Source organism: Pteronotus mesoamericanus, unplaced genomic scaffold, assembly GCF_021234165.1.
Source record: "Pteronotus mesoamericanus isolate MK-2021 breed Mesoamerican mustached bat unplaced genomic scaffold, CSHL_Meso_final scaffold_85, whole genome shotgun sequence".
In the NCBI taxonomy this organism is placed as follows: domain Eukaryota; kingdom Metazoa; phylum Chordata; class Mammalia; order Chiroptera; family Mormoopidae; genus Pteronotus; species Pteronotus mesoamericanus.
Genome location: NW_026555329.1, coordinates 11680882 through 11700910, shown reverse-complemented (window position 1 = coordinate 11700910; position 20029 = coordinate 11680882). Strand labels below are relative to the sequence as shown.

General features: G+C 33.3%; 1 protein-coding gene across 6 annotated transcripts in view; it reads right to left on the bottom strand.

Annotated features, from left to right (window-relative positions):
- The window catches only part of DGKB (diacylglycerol kinase beta), a 538418-nt gene that overhangs the window by 160758 nt on the left and 357631 nt on the right, over nucleotides 1-20029 (bottom strand). For all 6 annotated transcript variants that reach the window (XM_054564443.1, XM_054564440.1, XM_054564442.1 and 3 more), the window contains one exon: nucleotides 2154-2244. In XM_054564443.1, coding sequence (XP_054420418.1) covers nucleotides 2154-2244 — 91 coding nt within the window. The remainder of the gene's footprint in view (nucleotides 1-2153; nucleotides 2245-20029) is intronic.

The following is a 20029-nucleotide window of genomic DNA, read 5'->3' as shown; positions in this document are numbered from 1 at the left end:
AAATATTTTCTCTCTACTTGTGGCTTATTTCCTCATTCTTTTGACTTTGTTTTTCACAGAGCAGAGTTTTTAACTTGAACAAAGTCCAGCTTATCCATCATTTTCTCATGCCTTTGGGGTGTATCTAAAAAGGTATCACCATATCCAAGGCTGTCTAGGTTTTTTCCTACGATATCTTCTAGAAGTCTTGCAATATTTCATTTTACTTTTAGGTTTGGAGTTAGTATTTGGTTGGAGCGATGGCCTGTGTCTAGATTCTTTTTTTTTTCTTTTTGCAAGTGGATATTCAGTTGTTTCCAAACCATTTGACAAAAAGTCCGTCTTTGCCCCATTGTATTGTCTTTCCTCCTTTGTCAAAGATCAGTTAACGGTATTTATGGGAGTCTATTTTTTGAATCTCTATTCTGTTTCATTAATTTATCTGTCTATTCCTTCATACCACTTTAAGTGCTGTAGCTTTGTAGTAAATCTTGACATTAAGTCATGTCAGCACTCCAGGTCTGCTCTCCTTTAATATTGTGCTGGTTACTCTGGGTCTTTTAATTCTCCATAAAGACTTTAGAATCAGTTGCCAAGATTACAAAGTAATACTGAGGTTTTGATTGGCAATGTATTGGATACATAAATGAAGTTGAGTTTTCCTAGCCATAAACATGGGGTATCTCTCCTTGATCATTTTTCTTTTCAATCTGTGTTCAGTGTTAAGATAAGGTAAGGAGAAATGCAAGATGTTTCAGAGTATCCAGCTACATTTAACCAGAAACCATGCTGATAATTTTTTTCATTGTTGCTTTCTTCTGTAGATTGTCTTTGAGTATTCTGGGGTAAGAAATTCTCAAAATCCCATATATAAAGGGTTTTTAAAAATAAGATTTCAAAAGGGAAACGGAGATTCAGGTATGTATATGCACATATAAAACAATATAAATATATAAGACTATGTATACATAAATAATATATAATCATAGATATATTCATGAATAGTAATCACAGAAAGTCAATGCTGAGCCCAACCAAGCCCTTCACCTTTTGAAATTATATTCCTTTTCAGGGTTATGATCTAATTAAGTAATGAAAGACTTTCCATTCTGCGACCACCAATTTTCCTTCTAATATCTCAATTTATTCACCAACCATGATGAAATAAAAGGCCAAAAAAAGTTAGATTCTGAAATAATACCACCTTTGCTGTTATTATTATTAACAGTAAATTAGAAAGGCAAGATAATAAAGAGTCAAGCCAGGTCATCATGATTTCATGTGTTCATAACTACTTTGTTTACAAAGCTTATTACTTGAATATATGCCACTAATGACTGAGATCTCAGAAGTCAAGTTTTTCATTTGTTTTTTAAATGAAAAGTGCTATAGCCAATATTTCTCAATTCATATCATTCATTAAATATTCTTGTTTCATGATTCTGTTCTTATGGTTTGTCTTTACCAACTACCAAAATATAACTTTTTCTATTCTTTAACCTCTAAAATCTCTCAATAAAACTAAGTCATTTTCTATTATAACCCATCTCCAAAACTTTTAGTTCTATAGTCTATATTTTTTGGTAGACCTATTTGCTACAAATCTTTTTAAAGTATCTTTTCTTGCTATCTTTGCTTTCTATCTTGGCTTTTCCACTTTCTATAAATGTAATGGGGAAATGGCAACCTCAGGAACTGAGAAAATCTAGTTAATGAATGGGAATGGAATGGAAAAGTATACTTTTTAACCTTTATTCATGAAAGTAAGTACAATTTTTGTGAACTGTGTTTTAAAGGTTATAAGATATTGAGACCTGAAAATAATAAGTTTTTTAATGTATCTTACAACTTTCTCTTCTCTTCAAGTACTTTCTTTTATCTTAGATTTTTCTATCCACATTGTGTCTAGTAACTTCTCCACTGATTTCTAAAGTTGTCTTCCACTTCTCATTTTTTATATTGTATTAAAATAACTCACAGTCAAACTTAACTTTATACAAACATTCCAGATAGTGCTAGATTCCCAATGAGTGACAGAAATAAAATTTTAGAATCACAGGTAAAGCTATATGAATTGCTCAAAACATAACTCCTTCCAATGGACTACAAAAACATATTATAACCAAACTCAAGCCATTTCATAGTATTATAAAAAGAGAATTCATTTTTCTTACTTCTATTTCTACAGATTCATGTAGCTTCTTGCAGGTGGCTGAGAAAGTTTCAGATGTGCCAAACTCAAAATACCAAAATTTGTTCTTCATTCTGAAAAAGGAAAGGAACAAGCAGCTTAAGCAATTATCTATAATAGAAGGGATGCTTTAAATGGGGGTAGCCCTGTCTTTTGTTTTAAGTGATAGAAAAGGTTTGAGGACATGTACCTTCCACAATGTAATAGATGGTCACATAATTTTCAAAGCTTAAAAGTTGGTGTCAAATTGTATGATTGCCCCTGAGGGAATTACAGGAATGTATTGATCAGACAGATGCAAGTATATCTTTGACTTTTCTACATATTGGTTGCTCAGATTTTAATATATGATTTTATTGCTTATTATTCTTAGCTTGTTCTTGGACAGCTTCATTTTAGACTAACCACTCATCCAAGAGGAAAAAAAAAACCCTCAGCTTTCCAAGTGGAAAAGAAAAACAAAGTTAAATATGGTATATGTTTCTAAATGGCTATGTATTAAAAAAAATTGGCATTATTGGGTGCTATGTTAAAATTTGTGCCATATTAAAAATTGTGTTTATCCAAAAAGATAAAATTTAGTATTTGGGGGATAACTCTGAACTCTTTCATTAAGCTATTGCCCTCTTTAATATGAACAACAGTGGGAAATTATGATATAGCATAGAACTAAGGATTTAAAATTTTATCACTCTAACAGAAGTTGCAAATAAAATATAATTTAAAATATTTCAGTATTTAATATGGAAGTAAGATCTTCAAAATTTATTTTCCCCCATAACTCATTGAGCATCTTTATTTCTTTGTGATAGTTAATTAAGTTTATGATCATGTAATATAATTTTACAAAGGTTGGCTGGACTTTTATATTACCCAATATTGGATTTAAAAACTCATTCTCCCCCCAAAAAATGCAATTTTTAATCATATGTATTATAATAAGATTACATCATCAATTAGAATAAAATAAGTAAAATGAGATACATGTTTTCACACATAAAGACAAACAGAAAGAAATTATGTTCTGATACTCAAATATGCCTCTCACGTCAAATTATTCTTTTTGACATCAACATTGCTATGTGCCTTTTACATTAGCATGTAAAACACTTCAACAATTAAAAAGACACTTGGCAGTGACCTTCCTACTTAATTAAACTCTATGTACTTATGGAAAATGACAGGGACCTAACACATGCTTATTATTATGTTATATTCAATAGAATTCTCTGATATGACATTAAAAATGATAAAAGTAATCTCACCTACATGCATTCAATAATATTTGGCCTCATGCAAGCTTTTATTAATTTAATAAAAATTTTTCATTTGCTCTTCTTGTATCAATCACATCTTCAGGCCAGTAGTCTGAACACCAGCACAGGTCACTGGACTTTAGCTCTATAAATTCATATTCTTTTCTAAGAGAATATTTTCTATGAGTTATGGCCTGATTTCATATATCTGAATACATAAAAATAGATGATAAGAGTTAGATAGAATTGGGTCAAACATTTAACACCAGGATCTGTGGGCCTGAACCAACATGCAGGTTTATATTAAAATTAATGCAGATATCTATTTTATAGATATACTTTTACAATTTTTTTCACTGGCTAAAGTTAAGTAAAATTAAAAATATTTTTCTCGTGATTCATTATTCTGATGAAAAATTATATCTTTCAGTATACTGAGAGGAAAATATTGTTCTGTATGAGGTGGTCTCAAAACAACCTTAGGGTAATAATTAGGAGACTTTTTATGACTGGAACTGTTTGGTATATTTATCAGGTTTCCTAACAACATTGATTTTTGTTGGAACATTATCCAGACCTTTTTGAGTTCATTTATTCACACATTCATTCATTTAGCAAATGTTTAGTAAGAATATTCACTTCCACATATTACTATGTTTAGTGCTAAAAATACAAATATAAATGTAATTATCTTTATCTACAAGGAACTCAGAATGTTATAAGATTATGGGCATATAAAATAATTAAAAAATGTAATCCCTAAAAGAAATATGAGCTACATATTGTGAGAAAACACTTGAAGGAATCAACCACTTTCACTGTAGGGAGTCCAGAGAGCTTTAGACGAGGTGATATTTTAATACATAATTAAATTAATTTATTTTATTAATAATAAAATAAAATTATCTATTTTAATAGATAATTAGAAGAAGGCACACAGGAAGAAGATGAAACAAGTTCTGGGCATTTATAGGAGTACAATAACAAGAGAATGCTGATTGCAAGCTAACAAGGGTGTGCTTCACAACATGTAGGCCACGTGAAGGGGTTTGGATTTGAAATTATTGATTAATAGGATGCTGACAGAAGTTTATTAGCAGTGGAGTGACATGATCAGCTTTGTTACATGGGTAAATAAGTCTAACAAAAATTAATAAATAGGCTGGAATGTTGAAATGCTGATATCGTGGACAGAAATGTGGTTGTTGGAATAGTACAAATGGAATATAATTAAAGGCCTAAATCAAGTAGGGAAATGAAGAAGAGACTCTCAAGAGACAACATAATGTGGAACCAATAGGAACTGGTGATTTTAGGAAGTACTCTGGAAGCATACCTAGAATACCTGAGCATTACTCCAGCAAAAGAAGGGCTATGAACTTATATTTTGACAGGTTCTGGGACCTAATGTATATTGTATTGCAGTTTAAAAGCTAAATATAAATATGAGGCTTTTGATTCTATATTACTCCCTATTTTTTTCTCATTTTATCCATCGAAGTTCTCTATTGCTTAGTTAAGATGATGAGAAGTTATATCAGCTAACCAAGATAGACCTTAGTAAACACAAGAAACAGAAATTCTGAGAATTTACATTCAGCTTTTATTCACATTAGTTAGCATTACTGCTCATGTGCAAAAGCTATTTTAAATTCTCCATTATTACAACCATTTTATGCTTCACTTAGGTAAATATATAGAGGTTATAAAAAGCACATAGAATCAGATTCCACATGACAAATTAAAAGCTGTTAAATTTTATTTTTTTAACCCAACTGGTCTTTAGGTTGTAGAAATGGAAAAAAAAAAACACACATTTAAGCATGTATGCTATTTATTTTTATGGCTCACATTAGAAAATGATCCAAATAATTCAAACTCAAATTTGTCAGAGAAAACATATAGCTTTGAACTTTAAAAATAAGAAAACTGGACATTTAAACTACTGTGAAATGTTCAAATCAAAGTCTTACTTATTGTATTCATAGACAGGCTTTGTGATTGGTATAATGACAAATGTCCTACCAAGAAAAAGTTTCTCATACTATTATAATTTAAGCAATTTACATATTAAACCCTATTTCAGTGAATTTAAGTGTAAGTCTACATGTGTCAGTTTAATATTTAAAGGGCTTGCCTACCAGAAATACAGGTAAAAATGAATAAATTAACTAATAATATTTACCAGGCATTTTCTTGACTCTTTTACATATCCTCAGGGAAATATGAACTACTTGGAGATTTTTGCTCAAGGAAAAAATCATTCTTGTCATGAAATCTAGTTAATATATAGTTCTCCAAGCTCTGAACTTTCAAATAAGTAATTTATTTTCTATGAAGTATTTTCCTTTGAATTTTTTGTCCTGGTTTACATGTTTTATGTTTTAGCTTTTGTCTACTAAGTAATTTTAACACAGCAAACAAAACAAAACAAATAAAACACAATTGGTAGAGCATTTCCCCCAAAATACCAAAAAAAAAAAAAACCTAATTAGATATGAAGCTCATTATGAAGGTGCAACGTACAGAGAGGGTGAAATTGCCTCATTTATCTTACAGGAGAAAGATCAAAAGTCATAAACACAGAAAGTTATAATTCAGTGAAATTACTCTTAAATTAAAGGTCAACTTTCTCCTAGGTGTGTTTCTTTTATTATTTTATGTATTTAGTGACAATATAGAAAGGCCATTTAATATGTATGGCTAAAAAAATCTTCTGTTAGACTCTTGAATCCATTTTTAAGCATCCTGAACTAAGCAATCCTATCTACACTGTATGGATAACATGCTCATCACATGAGAAAATAAAATGCTTTTTACTCTTTGCTTTTTAAGTGACAGAAAAACAATGTCTTAAGTATCTTAGTTAAAATACATATATCCATTTTAAATCCATATATACATATGTATATATTTAAATATAGATTATATATATATCATGATTCTCACCCAAGGATATGTTTTTGTTGATTTTAGAGAGAGAAGAACAGGGATGGGCAGAGAGAGAGAGAAAAACATTGATGTGAGAAAAACATCCACTGGTTGCCTCCCATACACTCCCCCACCAGGAAATGGCCCTGAAACCTTTAGGTGTGCGGGACGACACTCCCAATCAACTGAGCTAACCAGCCAGGATTAAAATGAGTATTTTTTTTACTTCTTAAGATGTTTCAAAAATCTCATCTCTTTCACTAGCTCTCTTTCACTTCTGCCCTGTTATGAAAGTATTTCAACTGTCATCATTTTGTTGTAGAGAACAATGTTTCTAACAATTCAATAACTTTATTTTAATAATAAAATTTAGTCTCACAATTTGATTGAATGTCCTAGAAACATAGTCCGCGTTTTAAACTTAGCTAACAATGTTGGTGATGAGAAACATGGCACAGGTGACTTACAGCACTAGATTAAGTGTTTAAAGTGGTACAGTTATATCATAGAATCAGTTCAGTTTTATTTGTTTTTCATTGTCAAGAGACATTACACTAAACATCAGATATAGGGTTACTCATTTATTTTTAAATGTAGTTCAGTATCACTTTTAAAAACACACAACTAATCAAGTGACAGGGCTGGGCTGGGACTTGATTTCACCAGTGGATGAGCACTGCAGCCCAAGGAAGAAGCATTCACAGGGTAGTGGCGCGTTGGCAGGCCTGCGGGGACTTGGCGCAACACCCAGAGGTTAGTACAGGAGTAAAGGCGGGGACGCTTGTAGTTTATGTTGTTTGTCACCTCTTGAAATTTACTATAAATTGTATGTCATCTGTATGGATTGTAGTAATAGACATTTTTAAAGAACTAAGCCCAGACCCAACTCAAATGAAATCAGCAATTTAATTTTATTTCTTTTGATTGGTAACTATAAACTCGCTAGCACATGGTTATGAAAAAGGTTGTTCATAGTTTGAGGTATCAAAAATAAATGGGAATTTTTATTACAATTTATAAAAATTACACTATCAAGTATTTAAGTATATAAAAAGTTATATATTTTCTTGTAGAAATGTGAAAGTACAAATGTTATGGCAATTACTATCCATATAAGAATTTAGTGGCAGAAGTAACTCAAATTCTGTACTATTAATTTTATAAAAAGAACTACATTTTATTGAAACCCTCAAGCTCATGTTTTATTTTAAAATAGCTATTTATACTTTTCTCATAGCAAAAGAATTATGTTAATATTATTTCATAAGAAAGAAACATGGCTGTAATTATTACACTGGGGATATTTTATATTCACACCAAAGAGAGCAAACATTTTTCATGTCTCCAAACAAGATATAATTTTTAATGACATATAAAAATGCCTGTATATAATGCTCATTCATAAGATATGCTTCTTAAGTTCCCAGGAGACAATGAAACAAGCCATAGAAACTTCACACAGAATCATATAATACTCCATCTTAGTTTGTGAAAAAAGATGAATATTCTAAAAATACAATTTTTAACCTGAATTACTTTTATAAGAGTAAAGAAAGTTTCTCCTATATAAGTACAATATGTGAAGAGGATGTTCCCAAAGTTAAATATTTTAGTACATTTTTAAAATTATTTTCCAATTCTCATTAAGAAGAGGAAGAATATGTGGTCATATGATTATTTTTTGCCTATAAAACTTTGTAGCATAATGCTAATGGACTATGTTTAATCCTGAATGTTTCTTTCTCTGCATGTTACTGCACATTAGAAATAATTGGGGCATTTAGAATGGAAAGTATAAATGCTGTAGTGATGGCACACTGTAGGATCTATACTAAATAACTATCTATACATACTAAGCCCCCAAAGAGCAATCATAAATTAGTAATTACAGAAAATGCAAAACTAAACCTACAGAATATTTAAACAATGATCAAGCATGTTTAGAACTATCTTTTCATTATCTTAGATAATTACACTGAAATTTAACATTTTATAATCATAAATTTCCCTAAGAAAACTAGTAGCAGATTAAATGAAGTTTGCGATAGTAATGATTGCCATTGTTAGTGAGCACAGAAACCCAGTAAGGTTTAGAAGTCACAATCCCAATATTGCATGGGAAGTAGGAAAATATAACTCAAAAATGTCTAGCTTTTTTTCCCATACTGTCTGTCATTAAATACAATAATGAATGCAGCATCACTTGAAACTTTTTTCTAAGCCATGAGGAAAATATCATACGTCCAATGGGCCATCGTTAGATGGCTTTTTCGTTCATATTTTTATTTCAACAGTGCTTTGATTCTGCTTTCCTGAAATTAGCCAACTAAAGATGATAATGTAGTATAGAGCTGATTGTTGAGACCTGAAAGAAATACACTCTGGGCTTTTAGGGAAGACTTTCCCTCTGATTAAGAGACACGTACAAAGTGAAAGCACTGCCCCTCCTTTCCTGTTGTTGCATGTTGTCAAGGAAAGGATATTATAATTGGAGCTGGACCAGCCATCTTGCCTCTGTGAAGAGAAAGGCAAGGGTGTTGACCCAAATCCTGACAGAGTTGAACTTCCTAATCAGTCAGCTCTGAAACAGTTTGTCTCTGGATTCTGACCACGTGAGATTTATAAGTAGATCCTTATGATTTATTTTGTGTATTCTGTTACTTGCAGCCAAAAGCTCACTGGCAAGCCCATTATAGTTTACAAGAGAATTTTCACATATGTTATAATCAATGAAACATTTAGAAAATCTAAATTATGTGATATATTTGTCATACAATATTACTTTTCTAGGTGTGAAATTTGGTAGTAACTGAACTAAAAGAGTTAGGGTGGAGAATTTCTGTTCAGTATAATTCCTTGTGCTTATCTTATGACTAGATAGGCAAATATCATTAAATATGCTTTCTTCATCTGATTTGCTATCCCCCTGACTTTTCTAAGAATTATTCTTACATTTATATACTTGATATAACCTTTGGGGGAAAAACATCCCTTCTAAAAATGCTCCCCAGTTTACATCTTATGCTTTTATTATAGTCAATAAAGTTTTTATAGACTAGTAAGCAGCAAGTAAGGTCATACTTTTCATCTTCCCTTATCCATATCCAATAGCTTAGAAAGAGTCACTGGGTGATATCTGAATTAACAAAATGCATCATGAGGTCTGAGATTTCCTGCAGAAATATGTAAGATATAGTACTTCCCACAAATATAAAAAGGAACAAATATAAATAGAGCCTAGCCAAAATTAAGAGTGAAAGCGTAATTAAGGTTTCCATGGCTTAATAAAAAAGAAAGCTCCAGCTTATTTAAATTAATTATTTTATTCATAAATAAAAACTGTTCACCACACAAAAGCTGTCTTTAGTATATTTAAAATCAAAAGGGAAAGGCATTACAAATTCAGAAATTAGCACATCTCCTCGCCTGCTCTGGACATCGGGGCAGCTGCACTGCTCTTCTCTCTGGTGGCAGAGGAATTCATTTATTTGACATTCTGAGCACCTACTCTAAGCTGCGTACTGTGACAGTCACTGAGATACTTTTCTACATAGGCTAGAAGAAGCCTCTGCTTGCATAACAATGTCTAGTTTGGAAAAATAATTTTTTTAATATTAAAAGTGATAAGTGCTAAGAAGGAGGTTTACAGGATGGTATAAATTGTACACAATAAAATTGAGTAGTAGGATTTCCTAAAGAAGAAACTCAGTCAGGTTTTCCAGAGACTCTAGGTAAGAGAATTCCTCAACATATCCACATACTTTTGCTCTAACTGCAGAGTTACCAAGCAACCTAGGAATTAATTTGACTTTCCATGGATTTCAATATTATAAATATGAGGTCTTGAATTCTGGAATTGTGCATTTTAATCCCTGGAAAGGAAATACCACCACCTTCCCACTATTTTTAAGTGGTATACAAATTTTGTTACTTGGCAAACTTGAGAAACTGAGTAAGAGCCTAAGCATTCTGGGTGCCATGACACAATTATGTTTTTGCATTTATCAGAATGAGGATAGATTGGACTATGCCCACACGCTCAAGATATTGCCCACCAGGAGGCCTGCTGGAAAACTCAAACAGGCTTTGCAGACAGCAGGAACAACACAAATAGCTGAATAACACAAATTTAATATGTTGAGCTAGACAATGAAAGAATTGCTTGCTAATTCACCTCTATCATTCATCAACTGAATTTTCTGGTTCTCATTTATCTCCCTCTCTCCTTCTCTCCCTTTGTGCTCTGTTTACTTGCTTTACTGAATGTACTAAGCTAATCAACTATTTAATCAACTATTTATATATGGATATAAATTTTTTAACGTTAATATAATTTAACAGATATTTAAGGAGAACCTACTTAGTTTTAGAGAAATTAATTAAATATAGTGGTTTCACTAGACTTAATGGTAAAGATAGCTCTGATTTTCTGTCCCGACTCACAGGCAACTGCTTACAACTAGAATATAAATTGATTGGTAACTCTGTATATCCAGCAACTACGAGAAGGAGTCAACCCAATTATAAATAACCTTGTTTAATGACATTTGCTTTGCATATTGAAATAGGAATGGCATCTGAAATCACTAGACAAAACAGTTTCAAAATACAACATAAAAGTTCAATATGTTAAAAAAAGAAATTACGAAGTATTTTGGAAAAACATTTGCTTTCAGCACTGAAATGTTCATTAATTTTTCTATTACTATCTTCAGTATCACAGGATAATTTTAAATCAACAATTACGTATCAGTAGACCAATATTATACCTTATCACATTTTAATCTATTCCTCTTAATCTATTTTAGTTGCTATATTTTGTAAAACTTTTAAAAATAAAGAAAAAATGACACCTCTCTAGTTTCTTCACAGATCACTTCCCTTACCTATATTCTGTGAAGACTACCACGGCTTTATAACTTAAAAAAAAGTTATTTTACAAAAACTTGTTTCTATTCTCTCAAAATTAGTTAATTGTTGTACTTTCTGTTTTTCTTCACATATCAGCAGTCCCTTTCCAATTCTGTAACAAGAAGCAAAACTTTGCATTTTGAAAACGCTGTTCACCTTAAAACTTTTCTCACACTGGAACTAAAAAATGGGGCACTTCTTTTTCCAATGCGATAAAGGAGAGGTTTTACAAATACATTAATTATCTTGTATACAAATGATAACGAAAGGAATCAGACTACTTGATTTATATGAAAATATTGATATTTTAATCAAACTGAAGAATTATAGAGTCTAACACATAAATCAGTAAATCCATTATTATTTAGATTGCATTTTTGACACCGATATATATCTTTAGGGACTCAGATGACTCCCTGAAATATCATGATCTGTTTTTGTTTCCAGCCAAGATGCTATAATTTATATAAAATATTCAGGCTGACTTGTATATAAACTAATTGTCAGAGGTAGGCATTATCATTTGGAGATTATTCATTGTGCTGGTACATTTGAGTACATGTTTGATAATTCTAAGATGGATATAAAAGAAATATTTCCTCCCTAGTATTATTACTGTTTTATTTTTACACTATGCCTTGCCCATACACTATTTTTTTCTTGTTTGAAATTATGCCCATATAAGCAGATAATAAGTGGAGATGAATTCCAGTTGGAGATACTTTTATAAGCTAAAATTATTTTCAATTTACATTACCTTCAGCAAACTACCACTTTTTTCCTATGTTAAAATAGCAACATGTTTCATTGGTTTCTAGAATTTATATAAGTCATCTGTATTTTTCAACTGAGAATGAACAAAACAATCTATTTGTCCAAAAAATAGGACTACAATCTAAACCTAGACAAAGTGTCAAAGTCCTAAAACCCTAAATATTATTACTGAATATTCAGTCACTTATTTAGGTTAATGACTCATTTAGAGATGTGTCCTATTCTGAACAGATTATAGAGATTGAAGAGAATATCTCATCATTTTGTATCTATCAATACAAAAACAATGTCTCCCAGAGGCTCTTTTTTTTAGTGAGTGGTCAAATATTCATAAAATAATCATAAGATTATTTCTACTTATATATTATGTTTTTGGGTCACTTAATCTTGTCAGAATTCATTAGTATGGATTCATGGAATCACACATGTGAGCAGGAACTCTATTGTAATTCTATTTCCCTTCAGCTATTTCCCCAACGATTTAGAACTTACTCATTTGAGACAGACTGAAACAAAAAGCAACTGCCTTAGGAACATGAAAGGGAAGACCAACGAAAGGAATGCCTATTCTTTTTGCTATTCATTCACAAATATTTACTGAACGCCTCTTAAGTGTCAAGCTCTGTTCTAGTTACTGAAAATTCATCAATGACTGAGACGAAGTTCCTGCTCTCATATTGCTGAGTTGTTATTTATCTAAATATAAGATTAGATCACCTACTGTCACTTAGAATTACTGAATCACTCTCTCCACCTCTCATTTTACAGCAGAGTGTATAGAAAAAGCCCAAAACCAATAACACAAAACATACAACATTTAACTCAGCCAATTCCTAGACTAGTCTTTACAATTAAAGGATTTTATTCATAACTAATTAAAGTATTATTGAATACAATGGTAGACAGTTTAATGGGCACAAATTCTTCCCAATCCTATATGCATGGCGCATACACAGTGGGACTATGTCATTTCTCCTTTCCAAAGGTAAATCTTTTTTTCCACACCCATAAATCTGGACTAGCCTTGGTGACTCGGTTTGACCAATAGCATCTAGCATAAGTGATATGCAAGTCCTAGGGTCTAGGCCTCAAGGGGCTTGTAAACACCACTTTCTTCCTCATGGAGAACTGTCCTGGTTCTGCATGTCACGCAAAATCCCAGAATGGAACAGACATGAAGATGAAGATCCAATACCTTAGCTGAGCCCAGCCCCCCAGTCACTCACCAGCTTACTGCAGCTGAAGAGCTGCCCAAACACACAGAACTATGAGAAATAATAGATTGCTCTTGTTTCAAGCCATTAACTCCTGGTGTGATGTGCTATGTATAAATAGAAAAAAAGACCAAAAAATGTATTATATATATATGTTACACAGTGCTAAGCACATGTAAAAAGCTTCCATAAACTCTGCCTATAATCTCTGCCCTACAGTATAGAAGAAAACAAAGTAATTCTTCAAATACTCATACTAACATTATGAAAGTGCTGATAGTAAGTGGAAGAAGAAAAATAAAAATAGTTCGTGAAAGGTTGTAATTACTGGGAGGGAAGCGCATATCTGGCACAGGTGACTGTAGGCACAAAGGCTTCTGTGGCAGAAAGCAGATACTCAAAACAATTGAGAGAAGGCCAAAGACCCTACAATAGAGAAATTGTTAGCTCATTGTCAGATCTTATTGGTGGGTTACCGCCAGATATTTAGCCGAATAGCATATATGTCTTATGATGAGTACTGTTTGTAGCAGTGCTTATAAGGAATTTGTATTTCTTTGTGTGTGTGTTTTATCTTTTTGATGCAATTATTTGCTGTGTGAGCATCAGGAAATGGCAGCAAAACATGTTCTTAAAAGACCAGCAAAACAGGGCTTGAATTTCATTGTTAAAACTACTTGCATATTTAAACCCTCAGAGTTGAAACTAAGTACCCTAAATAAATTTAATAATGGGAATGAATTAGAGAGAAAAGAGGTCTGGTAATTGTGGTTGTATTTGTCTTTCAATTGAACAATTAGACTTTTACATAGACAAAAAGGAAAATGATAGGGCAATTAAATATAGTAATAACCAAGCAAATCAACAACTTTCTGGTGTATGCAGGCTGACTCTACAACATGGTCAACTTTATTCATCAGTGTAATATAAAGAAAAAGTACACAAAAATTTGAAAGGGTAATGAAATTTCTCAACCTCTTATATTGTTCATATAAAAGAAAAGTGTCAAATGAAAAAAAAACCAGTCAATTACTTCCAATCAGAAAAAACTAGTGAAATATTACTGTTGGAAACAAAGTCTTGTTTTCTGATTAGCTCAAAAAATATATAGACATGGAAATTAACCCTCCTGGATTTCTCTTCCTTTGTCTACTAGATTCACAATAACATTGCCCGGAGGTCTTGATGAGTGACCAGGATGAGGAGGCATTTGGGTGGATTATTGTTTTAGGCAATAATCCCTAAAGCAAGAGGAGAAAAAGTAAAAAAAGAAAGAAAAATTCTGAATTCTTTTTGTTATATTCGATCATCACAATAGAGTAATTTTCTCTCATCATCTATAAATCTATCATCTTGCTAATACTTCGGTAAAATCACTTCATTGTAGCACATAATATATATTAATAAGCTACTAGACTTTTTCTAATAATCTACTTTCCTTTCCACTTTAGACTTAACAATCATATAATAATCACTGTTCTGCATGGGAATGAATCATATGCAATAGTAAGGAAATAGCTTAGAGGGAGATGCAGCCCATGAGAGATTTAATCATAGGAAATGGCTGACTTTTTATTTCCAATAACCATCTGCACTCGTGGTAAATCAGGTGCTAATGAAGCTCAGACCCAGACTTCACAGGAGCATAAATCTCAAGAACCGAAAGTTGTGGAGCAACAGACTTCAGAAGAACAGAGTTTCCTAAGGAAACACACCAAGATTATCATATAGAAGGTCACCATCTGCAAATGTGTCACAAAACTGAATATATTTGGTAGTCCTAATACCACTTTATGACACTGGCTGTAAACATCAAATATGTATATTTCTTTTGAAACTCATCACTTGAAATAAATATTCTCATCTACCTAGACAGTCAGCATCTTGAGGGTAGGGCTCTTCATGCTGGCTTCATTTTAATGTACTTCATAGTGCCTTCAATTTATACGTACTCAAAATTTGCACACTAATTGATGGGAATAAAATTATTAATTGTGGAATCTCACATTTTGAGCATAAAAGCACTGTAGAAGCTTTTCTTTCTTTCTTTTTTTTTTTCCAGTGGACAAGGCAGCCAAGCCTAAATTGGGTAGAATTTGTGTCAGACATGGGATTAGATTCAAGTCTTCTGAGAATCAATAAATATGACTATGTCTTCTAAGATTTTTTATCTATATCATCATAATCCTTAACTTCATACCTCACAGAATCATTATTGTGGTGATATCCACATTATGAACCAGGAGAGAAGTTGAGGAACAAGGGGCAGCCCAGAACCTGCAGTATAATTCTACATCCCAAAAAAAGGATTCAAGACTGAGGACTTGACAAAACACTGACCTTCTTCTATATGCTAGTGTAAAACATAGACCATATCTATCTCCATAATTAATTACTACATTTTTAAACATTTGCAAATAATATAAAAGCAAGGTCCTGGAATCACAGGTAAAGACGATGTGTGGGGTTTTTTCTGAGTCAAGCTGAATTCCTCACTATCCCCATTTAATTTGGCTTCAATACTCTCCACTTATGATAATATGGGCAGAAATCCTACAGCAGTACTAAAAAGTTTATTCTTTCACTTTGGTAAAAATAAACTTAGAAAGCACTAAAAAGAAATCTATATGCTAGTGCCAATTAGTCTGTAAACAGATTTATGAACTACATGAGGTAGATACATATAAACATATATATATATGTATATATATCTTTGTTTTATAATACAAATTATTGTACCTGAAGCCAGCTCCTTATATAGTCACAATTCTACAAAGACTCTGGACTGAAAAGAGATTTTACAATAACTAATATTGTTACCAGGCATATTTTTAAAATAATGAATTATTATTAAAGATAGATGTTAGTAAAAGCTGAATATGAGAATTTAAATTTTTCTTAAAAGATTTCCTCTAGAAAGGAATATACTTCCTTAATTATATCCCGTGTTAAAAATAATATAAATTCTTTAAAAACAAAATGTGAAGGAACACACAGTTAGTGATATGTCCTATAATAAAGCACATGATAATTTGTGGGAATAAGTCGCAAATGAGTTGGAAAACACACATGCCAAAGTATTGCAGTCACAAATATCTGCATCCTTATGGCTTTGTTTCTGCTTGTTTTGTGATATATTTACCACTATGAGAAATGTGTATAATAGGAAGAATTAAACATCATGATAATTCCTAGGGCATTTCCTATAACATTTAGAGTATACTACATATAAATCATGTTTATATTTATTAAACTATTATTTTATGCTATCACATTAAGTGTTCACATACTCTTTTAGAAAGCATACATGGTAAACATATTTTTACATAACCATGGCTCTAAAAGAATTTATTCAAGTATATTCTTCATGAGGAAGGATTGAGGGAGGGAGGTGAGGGTGGTTGGGGCAGGGGGAAGTGGTGTCACGTAAATGGAGACAAATGTATTTGAACAATAAAAATAAAAATAAAAAGTATGTCCTTTAAATCTTTCCATTTAGTTTGGTCTATATCTGTTTCTACTACTTTAATCCACGTCATTATCATCCCTTGACTTGATTATTGCATCAACACAATTGAACAAATATTTTCACTTTCACTCCTTTGGGAGCAGTACTATAAATCCTGGCACCCTTATGGTAGAATAGGGTCATGTATGTGGCTACTTCTGACAAATGAGATGTTAACGAACACAGTATGGGTCATTTCAGGCTGGTACCTAATTGCTGAAGTGAGCTGCTTTGGAATTCTCTTCCTTTGTTGCACACGAAAGGGCAAGGTTCAAGTATGTGGCTGTGCTAATCAACTTGGCTCCATGGCTGAATAGAGTAAACAAAGCATTCCCGTGTTTGTGAAAAAACTTGTAACATGATGGAAAAAAAATATTTTGTACTTTTCGATCACCCTTGCTTTGGGCTTGGCATAACACTTCATATCATGTTCAAAACATGCTTTAAGATGTTTTTTCAAACACTGGTCCTTTATTCCCAAACTATTCTCAAGAAAGGAACCATTTTTGATCATTTGTGAAACAGTAACTGTTATACTGAATTAAAATTATTGAAGTAATGTTATCACAAACTAAATAATTTTTCAAATTTGTCTTTAAATTTATTCTACAGAGATAATTAGTTTTTTGCTCAAAATAAAGTTTCAGTTCATTAATTAAAATGCTAATTTCATCAAAACTCCTAACCTAATTTAAAGTTGAAATTTCTTTCCTGTCCTAGCTAACGGCTGATGCAAGAAGAAAGTGTATGATAATAAAAGGGAGGAAAGGGCAAACTCTTCACTCACATCTCACCTAGGACTTCTCTTCCTGCTCCATCTACCCAGGCTCTCTGGCACTTCCAACCTGGAGCCCAGGGCTGGAGAAGAGGTTAAGACGAGCAAGATCTTACTTGATTTGTATCACAGTGGAAAACTTCCACCGTTACTTTCTAGTTTTTTCATATTTCTAAATTTACTTCTCTTTTTCATTCTTCAGAGATTCCACCCTACACTGCCTTCCACGCTTTACCCCCAACATTAGGGACAGTTCAACCACTGTCTCCTGGCTTGGCCAAGAACATTGCCATCCTCGTTGATCCATCTTGACCTCCTCCACATCCCCTGGAAGGCTACTAACCCAACTTAAATTTCCTTCTCTTTAGGCCACTTTGTCCTCTGAAGGCTCTAAAACAATCTCTAAGTTGCTTGCGGTCTCCCCTCCCCTACTCCCAGACCTCACACAGCCAGCTCTCTTGCTGCGTGTTTTGCCCAGGCAAACTCAGACCACCCTACTTCGCCAAACTGCAGTCCTTGCTCGGCTGCCACAGCCCGTTCAGTCAGCTTCCTGCCCATTACCTTTCACATGTAGCTCTCACATGTGAATCATGCATGTGCCCCACAATGCGTGGACACATAAAAAGAGCTCCAAGGGAGCTGCTCAACTTCCTCTCCTTCTCTGGGTCAGGTGGTGGTAGCAGGGGCTGCCTCCATGAGAAGGGTGAAAGTGAACCTACAGCATGTCTCCCTCCAGGGAAATCCCCTCCAAAACCCTTCCAATCTCCACTGGTTGGCTCTTTTATTCCTGTGTGCGGTAGAGTGCATAAACAGTCTGCCAACTGTTTTGTATTAGCGACCTTCTTTGGAATGTGCCTCAGCTGAAACTACTGGTATAATAATCTATCCCATATAAATCAAGTTTTGCCATCACTATCTCTCCTCCATGCCCTCACTGCCCTCAGCCATCCCCTACAACCTGATTATCATCCTTTCATGACATTCTTTGAATTTAGGATACAATCTAACTAAGCCTATAAAGTTCTACATGATCTAGATCCTGTCTGTCTGTTTTAACAACTCTGTGATAATGAAAGCTGGTCACAGAGGACTTCTTATAGTCTTATATGAAAACACTTTCTTGCCTTAGAGCAGGATGTCTCAATCTCAGCATTACTGGTATGTTGTAAGGGTCATTCAATTCTTTGTTGTGGGGGATTGCCCTATGCATTGTAGGATGATTAGCATCATGCCTGGCCTCTTACCTTCCATATGCCAATAGCACTTCTCTAACGTGACAATCAAAAATGTCTCCAAACATTGTGAGATGTCCTCTAAGGAGGGGACACGTTGTCCACCTACTGCCTTAGACACTTTACCTATGATACTCCCTCTGCCTAAAAAGTTTCTTTTTTCTCATTCTTCACCTAAAGAATTCTTATTCACTTTTAGCCCTAGATGACCAAACTAAATCAGTTCTAGTTATAAAGCATTCCATACTTTCCTTTGTGGCTAGACAGGCTTTTAAAAATGTCTTCTCCTCCTTCCCCAAAGAGATAGTTGTAGAGGGTTGATACATGGCACATGCCACACCAAGGCACGAACAGCCAAATCAGACCATTGTTAATGCAAGCAAAGGCTAAGGAAAAGCCAAGTCGTTGTTGGGAGAGCCTTCCACAAAGTGTAACAGTTTTCATTTTCATTCAAATATGCAACATACTGAATCCAAAACCTTCACTGACATTCCCTTTGAGAGTGGAATACATGAAGGTGAATGAGTGACAATATTAAGAGCTAACATTAATTGAACACATACTACGTGCCTTACATAAATGACATATTCAACCCTCACAATGAATTTGCTACTGGTTTTATCTTAATTTTACAAGAGACAAAACTGAGACACAGAGAGAATTATTAGTTCAATTATTAGTTCAAGAATTATTAGTTTTGCTCAGGGCAAGCACAGACCTATCTCCACTCTTTCTACTTGCCATTCTTTCTGCCTAGAATTTTCTTCTCCCAAATAAACACATGTCTTTCAGGGATCTATTCAAATGCCACCTTTGGCTGGCATTCCCTGCCTTACATTTCTTCTGTAGAACTTCCTACCATGTGACATACTAATGGTTTACCTTCCAAATGTCTCCGCACAAAGACTACAAGTTCCTTGAGGCCAATGGTTTTGTTTCATGGCTCAGTGCCTATATTTTGTAAGTTCTCTATAAATATTTGTTGAATAAGTGAATGAATACATTTCCAGCTTCAACATGAGGGTCTTAGGTATTTGAACCAGGATAGGCAGCAAAGAGACCTGGTTTGAAACCTTGGCTCAAACTTGTTTGAAGAATGATTTCATTTTAGTTTTCTACAGATAAAGATACTGGCTGTGCAACTGTTACACAGAGATCCAAGATGCAAGACGACAGAGTGGCTCCTTCTTGCCTCTCTCGTTTCTGCCCAGAGAGCAAGGCCCTGAAGCGGAAAGTAGGTGCACATCCAGCCTGCACT